This window comes from Colius striatus, chromosome 2, assembly GCF_028858725.1.
Source record: "Colius striatus isolate bColStr4 chromosome 2, bColStr4.1.hap1, whole genome shotgun sequence".
Taxonomy (NCBI): Eukaryota; Metazoa; Chordata; class Aves; order Coliiformes; family Coliidae; genus Colius; species Colius striatus.
In genome coordinates, this window is record NC_084760.1 from 41262848 (window position 1) to 41281441 (window position 18594).

The 18594-nt window shown below is 42.2% G+C and overlaps 1 protein-coding gene across 2 annotated transcripts in view; it reads left to right on the forward strand.

The window, feature by feature from the left end:
• Positions 1–234: 234 nt before the first annotated feature.
• ADGRF5 (adhesion G protein-coupled receptor F5) overlaps positions 235–18594 on the forward strand; it is a 47772-nt gene continuing 29412 nt past the window's right edge. Inside the window, exons 1-5 of one of the 2 annotated variants that reach the window (XM_061990083.1) lie at positions 235–599; positions 13537–13617; positions 14856–14992; positions 16135–16265; positions 18416–18476. In XM_061990083.1, coding sequence (XP_061846067.1) covers positions 16161–16265; positions 18416–18476 — 166 coding nt within the window. In that variant the 5' untranslated portion in view covers positions 235–599; positions 13537–13617; positions 14856–14992; positions 16135–16160. Of the gene's footprint in view, positions 600–2747; positions 2810–13536; positions 13618–14855; positions 14993–16134; positions 16266–18415; positions 18477–18594 lie in introns of those variants that run through there. The other variant, XM_061990084.1, reaches the window with a different exon arrangement.

Here is an 18594-nt window from a genome sequence, read left to right on the forward strand (position 1 = left end):
ACTTGCACTCCCCAGCAGCAATGTTAGCACCTCCACCCAAGTGTCCCTTCCATCCACTTCCCCCCTCCCCACAGCAGGAAATCACTTAGAAAATATTTCCCAGGTTCCTTCCTGGCCAGAGGTCAACTCTGTGTTTCGGACCAGCAGGAATCACCATGTTCTCTGACACAACAAACGGAGAAGGAAGATCTGCCCTGCCCATCCAGCACAGCTCTCTCAGGATTGTGTTTTTTAGCTGCAACTCCACCCCATGCTGGTGGAGAAGGGATCAGTTCCCACTGATCGCAGGAAAGGGAGGTCACGGGGTTTGCTGGATTAAATCACCACAAAGCCAAAGGTTTTCTCTCTTGTCGCTTATGGAGAATTGCTCACAGCCTGTTTGATTTGTTCCAAAAAGAAAAGCAAACAAAAAAAAACTGCTCCAAACCCTGAGTCTAACAACCAACAGCACACAAGGAAGAGCAGGTGTGTCTGGAGTGCTTGGGAAAACAAAGGGCAGAGAGGGAGACAGGAGCTGACCCTTGGATGGGAAGTTTCCTTCCCAGCACAGGAGGACAACGTTCAAAAAGACTCGGACACGACCAGCACTTGTCTCACAGGTATGGATGGTGCGTGTGAAGTGTAGCACTGGGCTTCTTGTGTGGTTTAACAGTTTGGGGCAGGTGAAGGTAGCTCAAAACGAATTTTCAGGGTCAGATTCTGACACACTTGTTGAAGCTTTGCATGACCAGTAAACCTGTTGCAGGTTTCTACTGGAGAAACTGTGATCGGCACGTGTTTTGTTGTGTGGTGATTAGTTGACAGTTTTCTGCAAGTTACTTTTGGCTTTTCGGGACACGAATGAAGCCTTTCAAATTTCTGACAAAGTGCTATAGTTTCTTAGTTTGGCTAGTGAATTTTAACAGAGGCTGTGATTAACCTAGTTTAAGCATGAGGCTGCAGAGGTAAAGAGGGATGTGCACAGAAATGCTGTGCTAATCTGGACTGCATTCATTACCTCCTAAGGCATGCTACATAGTTTCAGAAAAAAAAGCTAACTCAGATCAACTGCAATGGCATTTGTTTCTTTTTTTTTTCTACTTTATTTTATGCTCACATTGGCTTGGACTTGCAATGCAGATAACAGGCATGGTACTTCTGTCAGCTGTATAAAGTGATGGGTTTGCTTCTTTTAAGAGCAATCTCCTTCACTCCCCTTCAGTTTCACGTTAGGTGACACTTGCTGCTAGGGCAGAGGGACTTGGGGCACCTGTGGCCACAGGCTGAGACACTGCTCTATACTGTCTTTGAGGGTTATATTTATCTTGTTTCCCTCCTTTTCTACCTGTGTTTAGAGCTGCTCAAATGAAAGCCAGTTTTGTGGTGTTACGTTGGAGTGCTGCTGCTCAGTGTTAGAGGAGATGCAAGGATGCTTTCAGATGCTTTCACTCCCATTAATGTCTATAACCCCAAAAGTCCTGCTCCATCTAAACATCTCTGGTGCAGCAGTATCCACTGGTAGTTTAAATGTTGTGATTCAGAAAAGGCACAGCTGTGGTGTGACCTTGTACAACCTTGTTTCTCACTTGAGTTTTCAGATTTGGGGGGGAAAGACAAAATTACTGCTGTAACTCTTGCTTTCGGTGACAGTTTTATGGAGAAGCGATGAGCTTGCAACAGGCAAGGGAACTGTAAAGGAAAGAACTTTGGGAACTTGAAAGCCTGAGGCTCCATTTCTCCTTGCTGCATCACTTGCTGTTGTATGGTGAAAAGGGCAATTTTCAACCCATAGACCTTTCTCTCACCCAGAAAATTCCTCATCTACTTCTGTCCCTTAAACTGCCTTGCGGTGTCTGGCCACATTGCAGAATGAAGTGCTACATAAGGAAATTTAGGGGCAGACCCTTATCGTCTGCATAGCAGTGACACTTGACTGAATTCAGTAATGGCTTGGACAGCTCAGCAGGAACCCAGCATGAGTATTTGGCATTTGTCATTATTTTAACTTCCCTAGATTCCTCAGAGTTTGCCTACAGCGATCCAGGCTTAAAAACCAAACAAACAGAAAGTATGTAGGCTCTGGGAAGATATCTTTGTCCTAATCTCCTTGATTATTTTTATTTTTTTAACACCTCTTAAAGAGTCTTAATAAAGTAGTTTTCCAAAGTCTGAATTGGAGACGTGGGAAATTCCTCAAACTAGGCAGAGCTTCCTCTCATTGTTAAAACACAAAAGACCAGCAGAGCCTTTACTAGAGTTCCTTTTTTAACCCATTCATCTTGATCAAGAAAGCCTACCTGCTGCTGCCCTTCATTTGCAGTTTACCAGAAGAAACAAGGGCTTACAGCAGGAAAACATGGATGTGAATCGCATCATTCATGAGCGCATTGTTAGTTTTGGGGTTATATTTGCACATTGCAACTGAAATGCACTTGAACCAGACATGGTTTTCTGCTGGATCTAATCTCAGCCTGGTGTGAGAATTGTGACTTTTTAAGATTAAATGGGATGAATCTAGAGTAAAACCAAACTCCCTTCAGAAAATGTTTTCCATTAAATGTTTTCTCATGAGCGTCCTCTCAAAGAGAGGTCCAACTCGTGGCTGGGCAGTTGATTCACTGCAGCTGCATGGCGATGTGGTTTCATTTCTCAAATGATCTCACATGTTGCTCAGCATCCCTGTAGGCAGTTACCACCCATCAGCTCATCTGATAAAGCACCTGCTGTGCGTGGTAAGGAAACAGCAGCTTGTCCCTCTTATCTGTGCTCAACAGCATCCTGTGTAAGGATCCAGTCAGCGCTGGGGTGGTGGAAAGCTGGTATTGTGAAGGTGGGTGAAATGAAAGAGACAAGGTGGATGTGCAGAAACAGGGAGCATAGGAAAGAGTTTATAAAGGATGATTTGCGATGGCTCATTTTTCTCTGATGGAAGAATGATCCACTCCACGTTTTTCATAAGGAAGATTGGCTCTTGCAAAGCAGCTAACTCACTGCGGCAGCTTCTCTAGTAATTACAGGATTAGATTTGCATGTTAGATTATTTACAGCCTGTTCTGGGGTTTTATCTGTTTATGATGGTGGCCTGCAAAAGAGGTTTCACTCTGGCAATCATCCTATCATATGGTATGGATCTTGTAAACTTAATCCACCATTTCTGCACCCAGCCTGTATCTTCTCTCTGTCTTCTCTCTTTGTCACTATGGAAGCCCGTAATGAATTCCACCCTTCTTTCTCCATCATATCTCACATCTGAACAAGTCAAACAAAGTGGGTTTACTGAGTCTGACTGGGATGGAGTTAACTTTCTTCATACCAGCTCTTCAGGTGCTGTATTTGGGCTTTGTGTTGTCAACACTGTTGACAGCACATCAATGTTTTGGCTATTGCTGAGCAGTGCTTGCACAGCATCAAGGCTTTCTCTTTTTCCTACTCTGTCACTGTAGCAAGTGAGCTGTGGGTTGGAAGGGGCTACAGCTGGGAAAGCAGAACCAAATGCACAAAATGGATATTTCAAACCATATGACATCTTGTTCAGCAATAAAGTACAGGAGTAAAATCTGGGTTGTCTTTCAAGGTGGCCATTGGTTGGAGACTTGCTGGATATCCATCTGCTTGTGGGAGGCAGTGCCTTCACATCACTGATTCTTTTTCTTCCCCTTATTAACCTGTATTTATCTCAATCCACTAGTTCTCTTGCTTTGTCCTCCTGTTCTCTCCCCCATCCTGCTAGCAGATGGGAAGTAAGTGAATGGTTGTGTAGGTGCTTAGCTGCAGGCCAGGATCTATATCTAAATCAGATGATTTACACAAGGTAGTATTTGTTTTAGGAAGAAGTCAAAGGTCACCTAAAATAGACCACTTCTGGAATTGAAATTTTTCCTTCTGTCTGAAAGAGGAGCCAGATCTCACTTTCCTTCTGGGTATTTCCACGCCTCTTGTTTTATCAGGCTGTTATTGCAAGCATTGATGGGTTATTCTTGCCCCAGCTTCTCTCTAAACACCCTGTGAGGTAAGGACAATTAAAATAATCCTTGTTTGGCAACAGGGAAAAGAAGTACAGAGATAACAAGAGTCTATGTGGTTGACTGCTGTCAACCGACCTTAGCAGGAGAGAAAATGTTGTGGCAGGCCAGGTTTGAGGATGCCTGTGAGCAGTATGTATTCCCCATTTAAATCTTAATATGAAATTTTAATTTCCAATGCCTTCCCCAAAAACATAATAGTGCTGTGATCTAGTATGTAATTTACTGTCCTCGGAAATTCCTCAAAGCAGCAGAGCTTCCCCCAATTGTTTGTGCTCAGAGGAAAAGCTCTACTAGAGTTCCTGCTTTGTCTCACTCCTGTGGCCACAGGCTTGGCCCTCGACAACCATCAGGCTGAGTGTGTAAAAACCATCTTCATTCCAAAGCTGTCTCTACGTGCCTTATGACAGGCTGTTCACAGCATGCCCATTGCTCCTTCTTGAGGGAGAGATTCTTTTTTTTTTTAAATTCCTGCATGAGGCCTCTCAAATTTGAGTCAAACAACCCAGATCCCGGATGAGCCTGTGTATACTTCAAGTGTGTCTGGTTTTAAAACAGGACTGATGGCACTTCCTTCCTTTCTCTCGCTCCTGTCCATCCTGTTTCAAGCCTACAGCTTGAAAAGTCCAGTTGCTGTTTGTAACCATTGGCCCTTATCTCATTAAGGACACACAAGATGTTAGAACCATAGAATCATTGAATGGTTTCGGTAGGAAGGGACCTTAATGATTATCTCCTTCCAACCTCCCTGCTGTGGGAGGGACACCTTCCACCAGACCACATTGCTCAAAGCTTCATCCAACCTGGCCTCAAACATTTCCAGGGACAGAGCATTCCCAGCCTTTCTGGGCAACCTGTACCAGTGCCTCACCACCCTCACAGTGAAAAATTTATTCACAACATCTCATAATAATCTATCCTCTTTCACTTTAAAACTGTCAATCTCTTATCTGAGGGCAGAGGAGGTGAAGAATATTTCTGATATCAAAATATGCATTTTACCTTAGTTCGTGCTAACATGAGGAGAAACACATGCAATGGCAACAGGGCAGCGTAACATGCTGGAGTTGGTCACTAGCCATAAGGCTGTCTGTCAAGGCACAGCTCTCCTCCATATGGCTGAACTCTCCTTTTCCTTCTAAAAGAAGGCAGCTTAGGCTCTGCTAGACTGGATGCAGCCCCTGGCCTGTACTATTCTTCAAATAATTTCTGTGAATATTGGCATTGGCATTGTCTGGGGCAGGGAATAGGCTAACTATTGACGGGCTCTCCCAGAAAAACTGGGCAGAAAGAGACTTCAGCAGGTCATCTACTCCAGCCCTGTGTCTTATTGCAGGTTATTTGTTTAAGCATTCAAAGGCACCCTGAGGCCTGAGAAATGCCCACCTCTGCCCAGCTCAGTATTGGATCTTATGAGCAGACCTGCCATTGGGTGCAAGTTGTCTTTGCATTGCTGTGCCATGGGAGCCCAACATGCATAAGAAGGGTTCACAAGGCTGGGCCATCCCTGGTCAAAATCTGAAGCGTGATGTTATTTTGAATGAGGCCAAGCATCCATATGAAGCCTAATATTCCTTAAAGTCTTCTGAATGCTAGTAAAACTACTCCCATCTGTGTTGATGATATTCTGTCTTGACCTCACACCTAATGCCAAAGATTAAGATGAAGGAGCTCTAATGATTTTGAAAATGTTATACACAAATGTAGACTTCAAAGAAGAAAAACATTACCACTATTTAGCATTTCTGAGGTTTCCTGTTCTCTGGAAGACAGACAAAAGTATTAAGTCTGGAAGTGAGACCAGTGGAACAAAATATAAGCTATTATTTTTTCTCTCAGGCTTGATCATAACAGAAGGGAATTACAAGATATGGACAACAGACACCTACTTCCACTGATCTGGAGGATTTTTCTCCATTTATATAATTTCTTTGTGCAAAATGTGGATGCTCTCTTCTACTTACTACTTTTTTGTTGCTAGGTGTGACAGGCCAGGCCCTCAGTCAGGAAACTCCTGCTGACTAGACCAGGGTTATACAAACTCCAAATGGCTGACACCTACGCACCTCATAGTAGCTTCCTATACAGCCAGCTGCTCTTGCAGCAATAACAGGAAAAAAATTAAGAGGTTAATAAAATGAAACAAGCAGGAAGCATGCAGTCATCAGACTTTCTAGTACTTCAGTCTATAGAAGTAACCTGTGGCTGGCCTGACTTGGGGACCTAATCCAAAACTCATTGAAGCCCATGGAAATTCCACATCAACGGATGTTGTGTCTTTACTATATTGATACTGGAGTGTATGGAGGTTCCACTTTCTCTCTACTCACAAAGTGCTGAGCTCCATGATCTCTTTCTTCGTTGCTGCTAGCTGTGAGATAGGCCTATGACTAATAACTTCAGATGCATCAAAAAGGATGAGATAGGAAAGCTCATGGCTATATCCTTTCTCCCATCCCAGCCATCAGAGGTGAGCAAATGTATGCTGGCATGAGCTTTTTCACATGTATTTTGCACAACATACAGCACTCAGCTCCGTGCATAGAGCTGGAGTAACAGAGTGGAAATCATTGGTTTGCTTTTTTTTCCCCTCTTTTTTTCTCCTTTGTCCTTTCTACAAAACTCCATCACAAAGGTCAAGCAGGAGCCCTTAGTCAGAGTTCAGAAAAACCTCCTGAGCTGAGGTGAAGAAGGTGCCAAGAAGGCAATAATTGGCCAGGGTTTTCTTCTTCCAGTAAAGTGCTAATTTAAATGCCTTTTTCACTTTTGATTCAGCTGCCACTATTTTAAGCCTGGCATATTAATGTGCCCTGTGTCATGAGAAGCATTCACTCCTTCACTTATAAGTGCCAAGACACCTTTTGGCACACCATTGACTCATAAAAACCAAAACCTGCTCCCTCAGTCCCCCCAGAAAAGAACCTCTGCCCAGGTCCTACAGATTCCTCGTTGTACCAGCTAACTCAGTCCCCTTCACCATGCCAGGCAGAAAGCTGGAGTGACACAGTTCCTCAAACATCACGGAGAAAGTATCTCATAGTCTATTGCCTGTTTGAATCCTTATCACTTTGACTTGGAGTCCTTGATTAATTTGTGTTTATTTTGTTTTTGTTCTCATTCAGATGTGTTATCTAAGGTCAGTGCAACTTCCCCTCCCCCCCCCCTTTCCCTTTTAGCCAACTCTCCCATGAATATTGTTGTGCCTGGGTGTGTGTTTCTTAAAGTCATTGTGTATTTCATGTCTGAAACAAACATTGTCTGATCATCCAACTTATTACGCACTACCGAAAGGTCATGTTTTATGCACAGAAAGGAAAGGTCTTCTGTTGTGGCTGAGGAAGAAAAAGTTAGATGGTTGCTGAAAACAAGGGCTTTAACTCCAGAGATCAAATCTCTGAAAAAATTACTCAGTGGCTGTTTGAAATGAGTAAAACAGTGTTCAGCTGCTATAAGCTATGGGGCAGCCATGGAGTTAGACTGTCTTGTACCAGCAATGTATCTGCTCTCTTCATATTCTCTAATCCTTGCCAGCTCCTGGTTCCTTCCTCCACAGATCTCACGGCACCATAGGCCTTTCACCCAAAATACTAAAGGGAGAAAGAGCTATTTAAGCCACAGGAAAATGATGGCATGGGGACAAATGAGCTTAAGTTCAAAAGAGATATAGCCCAATTGGAAGGATGCAGAGCAGAAAAAACATTGAAGAGGTGGGAGGACTGCTGGGCTAGAATGACACAGGACTCTTAAGCCTAGATAACTGATGGGGAATGGAAGAGTAATGTATGCTGCTATGAGACCATGAAGCAAATGTGCCATCCATTCTGATAATTAAGGACCAGACTTGACTCTAATGAATGGCAGATTCAAAACTAGCAAAAGAGATTTAGACCTCCTTGTTCCTGGATAATGTGGATGCTTTACACTCTCCTCAGCTTTCTTCTAACGTACTTCATTTTGTATAAAGCTTGATAGGCCATTAAAGGCCGTTATGCACCAAGGTCTTGCCTTGACCTCCATAAGTCCCTGTACCTCTGATAGCCAGAAATGGAAAAAAATGCTAAAGAAGTGCTGATACAGGCTTACTTGGCTTTTGTAAAACTCTTCCCTAGGGCCTCTGCTGTAGCCCTTTCTGGATGAGAAGCAACTGGGACAGAAGATCCTTGGATTCATCCAAGTGAAAATCTGCTTATGTCACTAAGCAACCAGTACCCATTAGAGACACTGAGGAAATGGTCTCTCAGTGTGAACAGAGGAGGAAAATCACAGGATTAACTGTTTTTATAATCAGGCTTGACAAACCTTTAGAGCAGGCCGACCACATAGAGGGTCATAGCTTTTTGATCCCAGAGTGTCTTACAACCCTAGGAGAGGGCCAAGAGCTGGGGCCATGGACTAATATTCACTTCACAAAGAACTCTGATGGCTGAAGACATGCTGTGGCTACAAAGTTGTTTGTTATCCTCCTCCCACTGATGCCAAAGGTGTGTTCAACTCTTCTTCTGCACAAGAGGAGTCACATTCCCAGACACAGAATATAAGAAACAGGAAAAAAAATACCTCTGTGTGGGATGGCTACATGAGGATGGATAACTTTGTGTATTCTGACAGAGAAATGCTTATTTCAACTTACATTTCTGCATTCATACCAAAGAAGCCACACCAGGGTGGGTACTTGTTTAATTCCCCTCCTCAGTTGTGTATAGACATTGGTCTAGGTCACCCTGTGCCTTTCCTTTTCCATGGTAAACAGTCCCAGCACTCTCAGCCTTCTCTTGTATGACAGCAACCTTGTATGCCAACACCTTGAACATCTTCATGTCCCTTTGCTGGACTCGCTCCAGTGTGTCTATGTCTCTCCCATATTGGGGAGCCTGAGAGCTGGACATTGTGCTTCAGGTGCATCCAGAAGCAGGAAACCTTGTCATTATTAAATTAGTTATCAGACGGGAAAGATCCCAAAGACTCCAGAAAGAAGATATGGCTGGGCAGTCTACAAGGGGCTAACAAATGTGTCTGCCTGTAAGAGACAGGAGGGATATCTTGGAGACAAACAGAAGGATAAAGCGGAATAATCCAGGTCTCACTGAGTGAGCAGAGGTAGCCTGAGTTAGAGAGGCCAAATAATGAGCTACAGGGCTGTGTGAGTTAAGAGAAGCAGTCTGGCTATGAGACCTGAGCTACCAAACCTGCATGGAATTACACAGCATGCCAACAAAATATTACTTCTGACTCTGGTACAAATCAGGTGTCTCTGCCCAAAAAGTTCTTCAGTGGGATTTCCCACAACCAATAAGCAAGTAAGTCAGTCCAACATTGAATCAGTAAGTACAACTGTGAACTGTTCTAGGAGGGTTAGGATGATGTTCCAGGGTTGGTTAGTACTGTCCAGACTATCTTGAAATGCTCATGGAAGTTCTGTCAACTGCTCTCAGAGCATTAGGAATACTCAAAGGATATGATAATTTGGCCATTCAGCTGGGCAGTGTTTTCAATGCTCTCGGTTATCTGAGTGGTTCCCATTCCAGCTACTGTGCCTTGCAAACATGTGTCTTGGAGAGTTATTTTCTTGCAGGAAGTTCTGCTTGGTCATGGTATGATTTGAGCTTGATCTGCAGATACCTGGGACTAAATTATTTTAATTTTCTATGTAGACTATTGGAGTGTGTAAAAAAAAAAAGTCATCACCAATGCACAGGGAAGTTTACAGAGGAACAGAGGAATTTAAAGTCATAGGTCAAGAAGGAAAAGTGTATACTTTGTAAACAAGGGTGGAAATGGTGACTTGATGTAGAAGAGGGTGGGAGATAGAACCCTTCTCTAGAAATATCAGTTTGGTTAAAGCTTTGATAAGGCAGTAGATAAAGTTCACCTACTCTTTGCTTAAACCAGTTTGACTAGGCTGGAAATGTCCAGAAAGGAATTCCTGAACTTTTCTAAGATGGATATAGCAAAGGCCAGACACAGCTCTGAGTACACAGACTGATGGACTTGAACGTCTCCCCTGAATCTCATTGAACATAGCTGTGAACTTTTTATGTCAGTCCTCTACCAAGTGACAGACTATTATTGTGTCCTTACCTGAATCTTCTCCTATCTAAACCAAACAAACTTCAACCTGTTCAGTAGGTCATACTCTGTTCATGTCTTAGCATTCACATGGCTCTCCTTTGGATGCTCTCCAATACAGCAAAATCTGGACACAGCACTGCAGCCAAGGCATCAACAGCATCAAGTAAAGAGTACTTTTGTTACCTTCCAGGTCTTAAATTAAAAGTACTTGTTGATAAACTTCAGAATAGGATTAGTCTTATTTTCAACCACATCATGCAGAGGGAATTTAGGTAGCAATTTTCTAGGACTAAACCTGCAGATTATATTCTGCAAGACTGAGGTAAGCAAAACTGTATAATAGAGTCATGTGAGAGATACAATACATGAGGCTGCAGGCATTGACAGATTCACCCCCAAACCTTTTATCTCAGAGTAATCTGCCTGTTAATTCCAACACTCTTGGTATTCTCTGTTTTTCCATTTTTATAACCTTTCCCTCTGAGAGACTCACCATGCAAAATTAAGACTCAAAAACAGACTTGAAGGACAGCAAATTATGTGAGAACCTGCAGTGTTGCATCCAGCTTCTGAGAGAGAGGTTTTGGCATTTGTTTCTGAGTTTGGGATACAAGCAGGGATGGGATTTGATTGCACAAGTTGCTGAGGTTAGATTTGAGACTGAAGTGTTAACAGCTAGGACTGGAACAAATGGTTAAATCAAGAGAGCTGTGTCTTGTTAATTTCCTTTCTAGGTTATTTCCACATTTGCTTCTGCTTTGAACAAAATCTCTCAGGTTGCAACTACAACTGAGAACATTACCCTGGTCTATTTTGTTCATGACTGATGAAATGTGTTCACATGCTTTGTAATGGCACATTTCCAGTGAATTACAGAATCAGAGTGGCTCTGCCTTGTTTTAGATAAGTGCTTCTTGTTCAGAGCAGATATCCTCTAACACACCTTTTGCTCATTTTCCTGACCCTGTGATGACTCTCTAAGTGCAGACTTTAGCTGTGTAAACTCAAAGTGCTCTGAGGTTGAAACTTTAAAACTTTAAAATCTAGGAAGTTCACAGTTTCTGGTGATGTGACAGTACATGATGAATACATACAGGAAAAAACAGAAGGATGATCAGGACACCCCACTGTGCTCACATACCAAGTTGATTACATACCTAATGCTCTGATATAAAGCAATTTTCATGTTCTCCTGCAAAGCAAGCCAAGATTTCTCAGATCTGTTTGCTGCAGTTTAATGATAGTGTCTTGAGCAGAAAACCCCTTTTAAGGAATCCTTTTCCCTTGCTGATATTCTTTCTTACCCTAACATCTTAACATGCTGTTGGTTAAAATTGTTGAAAGCCACAGCAGCAACAACAACAAAAGAGGTGGGAAAGGAGAGATTATAAATCAGATTTATTTTCCAGCCAAGAGCTGGCAATGTGAAAGGTGTGGATCCACCACAAGAAACTGGTACTAAGCCAAGCCTGCCTTCCTCTTCAGCTCATCCTCTGCGTTGGCATTGCTGCTTATCCAAACTTGCAAGGAGATGGCCAAGGGAGAAACACTGGGTGAAAATGATGCAGGGATAGACCATGCATTCATGCTGAATTGCTTGCCAGGGCAGAAAGGAAGAGGTCCTCCTTCTCTTTACTCTCCTGCCCTTCCTGCTAACCTCTGTTCCTTACTTTTTTCCCTACTTGGGACCACCTTTCTTCTCCTCAGCTTGCTCTGGCCCTAGCACTCACAGAGTGCTTCTCTGAACTGATTAAACTCACTCAATTGAAGGCAAGCTAGAGGCCTTGTTGCTGGTTTATTTTCTGAAGAGACAGTGAGTTAAATTGGCTCAGAGGGAGCTCCAGCACAAGGCCAGGGGTAAAACCCATCTGCAGAGAGGGAGAGAGGTGATTGCATTTAGTGCTGTAGACATAGTCTCAGTTTTCTGCTTGTTCAGATTCCTGAACTAGCTTGAGTGAGCAATAAACCAGACTGATGCCACTGCAACAAGGGAGGACAATTTGTAAGGGTATGAGGACATCAGTCATGTCAATTTAATCGCCTTAAAACCATTGCAGAACAGCAGGCTGAGGGCTGACTCACTAGATTGTAGGGAGCAGCAGGTGATCAGGTTTGCAGAAAAAGGAACAAAAACAGGCTGTCAAAAGATGCAGAATGTGTTGACATGTCTTAGGGATGTTACAAAGGCAGCAACAAGAATACTCACTGCTGACAGTTGATAAGAGGATTGAAGGCCTGGTCCAAGCTCACTGTGACACAAAAATGACCACTGTTACTGTAGACAGATAAAACCAAGAGCAGCCACCCCTCCTGTTCCCCTGAAACAGTCAATGTTAGCTGGCAACATGACCCTATTGTAGAAGGGAGAAAGGCATGACACCTTATCAAGCACCTTAATGAGGTTTTTTTGCTCGTTTTCCTTATGCAGTGTGACAATGAGTAGCATTAACAGCTTGGCTCAGTTGTCTGTCTTGGAGACATCCCTTTTTGGGATGCTCTGGTGTATCCCATGTAGCATTTGACTCCTGTGGATCTGAAGATTCTGGGGCTCATCTGTCTACCCCATGAGTCTATCGCTTCCCCATGGACTTCTTATGAGACGTCGAGATCTCCCCAGGGACCATTCCAATCTGTGTGGAACATAGACCATATCTCCTGAATAATTCACTGTTTAAAATATAATCCCCCAGAACACGAGTTTAATCCCAGGCTTTTCCACAGACATTTCACAAGCTCAGGGAGTCACTGCCTCACACACACTGTTGTGCAAACAAATTCTGTTGATACACCAGCTGCTATTGAATACTACAGGAACAAGGGCCTCATTGTTATTTGGACCTCTGTTTGTGCAGTGGGTTCCTGGCTCCAGATTTTATTCAAGATCCAAGCACATATAACACCTCAGAATTTCCCCTGGTTTCTGACAATTTCCCGCTCTTCCCCACCTTCCACAGTAGCTGTCAGAGCTGTAGGTCTGCAACTAGGTGCAACTTCTTCAAGGGCATCAGAACATGTCCCTAGTGCCTTTCAGGTCCACCCCACAGTTAGCATGCTGACAGCTCAGGCAGAAAGAGATTGTTGTTTAAATCAAAACCCACACAAACGTTTTGCCATGGCTACAAAGCATAATTTTACGGCTTTCGATTCTCAACACCCTCTTTCGTTAGAACAGAGCAGATGAGTAACAGCAGTGGAACAAGTTAGTCCACTTGATAAACTAATTTGCAGATAGGACATTGAAGGATGTACAAAGAATCACACACACAGAAGATCAGTGCTGGGGGAAATGACTACTACCTGGTAAATGGTATCAGGAAATATCACTTCTTAAAATGCCTTGTGGATTTTCTGCAGTGACATCTCTTGTCGGTCTCACACTTGAAAAGTGCAGGCTCTACAGGAGACTTGTTTCCTGGCAGTAGTAACACATTCGGATAATTATACAAGTACCTGTGTCCTGTTTCAGAGAGTAACCTGGGCAGTAGTGGAAAGCAAAGGATGTTCAAGAAGGATCCAGTTAGATCTCCTCTTTGAATCACCTGAGAAGGTAAATAATTTTCTATTTCTTGGTGTCTTGTTATTTTCTAAAACCATGGTGATGGTAACTATTCTACTGAGTGGATTTTTAAAAGAAGGTATGATTATTTTGCAACATTTATGAAAAGTGAAACTTACAGAAGAAAGTAAAAAGGTAATGTACATCACCTATGTCCTGGGTTAAAGCAAGACCTTGCTATTTACCTGTAAGAATCTTCTGCACTTTAGAGATAACTTTAAATAACATTTATTTCAGGCTTAACGCTATAGAGAAGAAATTTGGTAGCAAACCTGGGCTTCTTTGGATCTCTAGGGCTTTATAAATCAAAGATGTTTATTGCTTCCCAGGAAGCAGTTTGCATAGGAAATGATGAATGCATCCAGCTATCATCTGTTTTACCAACTGAAAGTAGATAGATACTTGAGAAATTGTTAGCTGAAAAATTGACAGCAATATTTTTTTCAATGAGAAATTAAATGAACAAAGGAACCACTGCATTACTTGAGAAGAACATTAATATTTTTCCCCAATTGCAATTTTGCCTTTCTGTGCTAGTTTTCTGGCTTTCTTCATGCTTCTTTTGGGGACTTTTAAAGAGCTACCGAAGCCTGAGTAGCAGCATGGTTCTCATTTACATGAGTTGTCCTCTATATGATTTCTTACATATACAATTAAACAGGGGTTTTGGTATCAGCCACAAGGGTGTATTTGAAAACAGAGACTGACTCACGACATTTGATTATGATTGAAAGTTTATGAACAGAGCAAAATATACATGAAAAACTGTAGCAGATGTTATTTAACTCCATTCTAAATTCTGTTTAATGACCTTTTTTCGTTTCTGTTATCTTTTCATCAACCTATTGGCAATTAAATGTAAGTTCTATGTATAGGTTAAGCTATTGTACCACAAGCTATGAGCATATGTTGCATATACAAACCTATCAGAAATCTTTGCTCTGTTAGTGTCTCTATTATTAAATCATGTCACTATCTCAAGGACTTGTGTCACAGCTTATAACTTGAAGATGTTTCCGTCTTGATGCATTTTGATCCATCTTGGTCTTGGAATCAGCCAGATCCATGGAAGTTTTGAGGTTGTAACAACTGGATGAAGTCTCCGAAACAGCAAAGGCTATATTGAACACAGGCTTACATGCATGTTCTTGGGGAGCTCTGGTGAAGACATTTCTCTATTGGAAAAGCAAATAAATTCTTCCTACTTTTGCCTCCTATCTTTTCACCAGGTCAGTACCCAGGTGAAGTCTCACTGCAGATGAATCTCTCCAAGAACCCTGACAAATCACCACTGGATACCCTCATTGGTGACATCAAGTATATTACTTGGCTATAAGCTCATTGCTGTTCTCTAGCCATTCATAAGGTGAGACCATAGGTCATGTTCATGTTGTAATTACAGCTTTTTAAGTACAAAACAATTGTCATTTTACAAAGGATTGTGATTTTAATCAAACTAATGTTACCCAGACAGATACTGTTCAGTATTATTCTTGAGTCTGTTATCAGTGCTTTCTTTTCTTAAAATGATTTTCACAGTTTGCTTGGGTTCTGCCTTTTCCTGTAGGTCTCTATTAGTTATTCATTCTGGAGATAGTAATGTTCTTTGTTAGGAATAATCAAGAAATACATATTCACAGCAAATACATATTTTTACACTTTCTCAACTGCCTTTCTCTATTCTCTCTGGTTGCGTATAATGTGTCAGCACCTGCAATAAGAGTCCATGCATGTTTTGCCTTTCCCTGTATATTTCATCATCCAATCCCCTGCATGAATAAATTAGCTTGAGGTTTGTGGGTTTTCACTCCAGGGTCCTCATTGCATTCCAGGATGTCCATATTGTTGTGTTCTAGGTTATTACTTGTTAACATCAGTGCAAATAATGGAGATGTATACCAAAACCTCAAAGTCACAAGCATTTTTTTCCCAGGAGATATCACTCTTCATTGTTTCCCTTGTTAACCAAGGAGTAACAAACATATAGAAATCTCTAGCTGAGCCCATGATGTTATCACAGCCCTCTCCAGAGCAGGACACGGCTGGAAGCAGTGTTCTATCTCCTATGGCAGGACAGGGGACAGGCCCTCACTTGCAGCAGCATTTATAACTATTCCCTCATGTTCTGGCTGTGTGTTTGCCAAGCACCACTGTGAGGAATAGTTGAAGATCCAAAGTCAACTTTTCTCATGGCAGATGAATTTCTAGCACCTGATGTGAGCCTATTGGTAACCTTGTTAAGAGCTCTGCCTTCTCCGAGCAATTTCTTTCTCCCTATGTTTTGAGTAGGTACAGATGATGTGAAAAAAAGAGATGTGAGGAAAATTGTCTGGTGACAGTGGCAGAGGAATAATCACAGACCTGCTTCCATGCTCTGTCTTGGGTGGAGTGAAAAGGCAGTGTGTGCTGAAAAAGTCTGAACATATGTTTTTGTAGAGTGTGCTGGTATTTCCTACTGCGTGAGTCAGATGAAAATTCCCTGATCCTTTTGCTTCATTTTCCTCTCAGGCTGTACAGAAAAGTGACTGTACAAAATGCCATCCCCAATTACTGCAAGTCTCCAGTGCCTGTTTCTACTGGTCACAGCATGTTGCCAGACATCACAGGACTCAAACTTTGATCCATTCGTCCAATATGTAGTGAGTATCCTTTTCCCAGACCATTGGCTTTTATTTGATCTCTGCTTGTAGCACCCAGCTGCTACAGCTCTCCTTTACGTCCACAAAACCTTAGAGGAAGTCAGTATAAGATCAGGTGGGGAAACTGAACCCAGAGTCTCCCCAGTGTATGAAACAGATGGAGGAAGCCAGGAACTGGACTCTTCTTGTTTTGCTGTTCTTAAAGCCTCTCCAGGAGTAACTGAGCACAATCTCACTTGTATTAGTCTGCAAGGGACTCAAATTGCTGTCCCTGGACCAAAGTCTGGGTAACAATTACATGGACATTGTTCCTGTATGGGATTCACCTGTCCTATGAGAGAAAGAAACCAAATAAGTCAACAAAACTAGCTCAGTCATGGAGGTGCTTACAGGTAGGTGACAGGAGTCTCACCACTTTCTCTACAGGAAGACATCAGTATACATGACCAAAATGCTGCTCCTGGGTGACTTGTGTTAGATGTTGTGTTAGATGTTGTCTAAACTCGGACTTTACTCTAGTTTCCTACTTTTTCAATAATTCTCAATAAACCTCTTTTGCTTCATCAATAGTGTGAATTATGGAAACCTGTCCTGTGATTTGTCCTGAATTATTGGTTGGATAATTGTCAGTTTCTGCACAAATAATCCCTAGCTAGAAATGACAAAAAAGGAACTGGGAAACAAAACGACTAACCAAATGGAAGTTAATAGTCTGGTAAAGAAGACTAGTCTACAAATCTACCAGCTCTCCTTCTACCACAATTATTATTAGACCAGAAAATACTTCTTTTACATTCTACATTATGAGCCCTATCAAGCCAAAACAGATTCTAACATCTATATTCAGCCCCTAGAACTGCAGAGATCTTAGTTCTGATGGGCTGACAAGAATGTAATGTGCTTTTTGAGCAGATTGAGAAAAGACAAGGACAAGTGAAGAGGAAGGTGAGAAGTCTTTAAGCTGTTGCTGCCACCACCCTCTGTCTCTGCAAACCAAGATATAGCTGGTTTCAGCAGCCTCGTCTGCCCTTCAGCAAATGTCTCCTTGTTACGAGTATCTTGTTTCCTCTGTTTTCATTCAAACTGTCTCCAGCTCAGCACTTAAGCATTTTCGAAAACAGTAACACTTTATTTTTTAGCATTGTTGATCTGTGCGTGCAAATGAGTCATCACTTAACGGTGTGAAGTATTTAATGACATAGCAATACCCTGTAGTAGTTTTGGAGAACGATTAAGAAAGGAAACCACTGAGATCAAGCCTGGGGGAAGAAGTGGATCAGTGAGCTTTCTGTAACATTTGCAGCTAACCTCTAAGGTGAAGGGTAGTACTTCTAACAGTGCAAAAATGCCAATACACCTTTTTACTGCCAGCACAGCTGCGACAGAAGGCCCAGCTCTAATCATCCACCAGATGGTTCCTTTATGTAAAGAGATGACTTAAGAGTTGCCAAGCTATTCACCCTTTCTGTAAATAAAGATTTCAGTAGGGCTCAAGAAACTGGCAAAGCTGCAAATTTCCTGCTTGTGTCTTTGCTTATTCTTTAACCTTGCTAACTGTGGTGCCAGTGTATTTTTAGGGCATGATTAAAAACATAAGATGGTCTGCAACCCACTTGGCTGCACCCTGTGTGAACCTAGTCATACTGAAATTGTGCCACAATTGCCCTGGTCAACTGTATGCTACTGATGGCCCATAAAATAGCTGACAGGACGCCTGAGTTGATGCCAAAACAATTCAGTGCCCTTTCTACTCCTACTCAGATTGGCTTTGCTGCTGCAAAGCTGGAAGCTCAGAGACAAGGGGAAAGCAAAAGGTAATATGAGTTTGCAAGTCTATCCCGGGACTGAGAGCACTGCATCAGTCCAAAAGCTGGTTTGCAGCTCAGCCAAGCTGAGATAATTGCCTTGCAGAAATATTCAGAGAGACATCTGCAAATTCAATACAAACCCTCAGTGTTTCACATTTCCCTGCTTGGAAGGTATAAATATTCTGTTTAAATAGGAAAAGAAGGTTGGATAGAGGTAAAGATTGATAGAGGGAAAAACATTATCTATGCTGGTATTTTCTTCACTAATTCTTTCAACAACAGCAGCTAAAGCTTCACTTTGATTTTTCATAGAATTTCACTCTTTTTTTTTTTTCCCCATAGATGGACAATGGACTAGGAGAGGAAAGCTTCCAGTCTGAGATGCAAAGGCAGAAGCGAAACAGTAAGTACACAAATGTATGGTAATAGAACAGGTTTCTGGTAAGCCAAGAGTGAAATCACTACTGGGGACAACATCTCTTGAGGTACTGAACTGCCATGATCAAGGGGGATGACACACA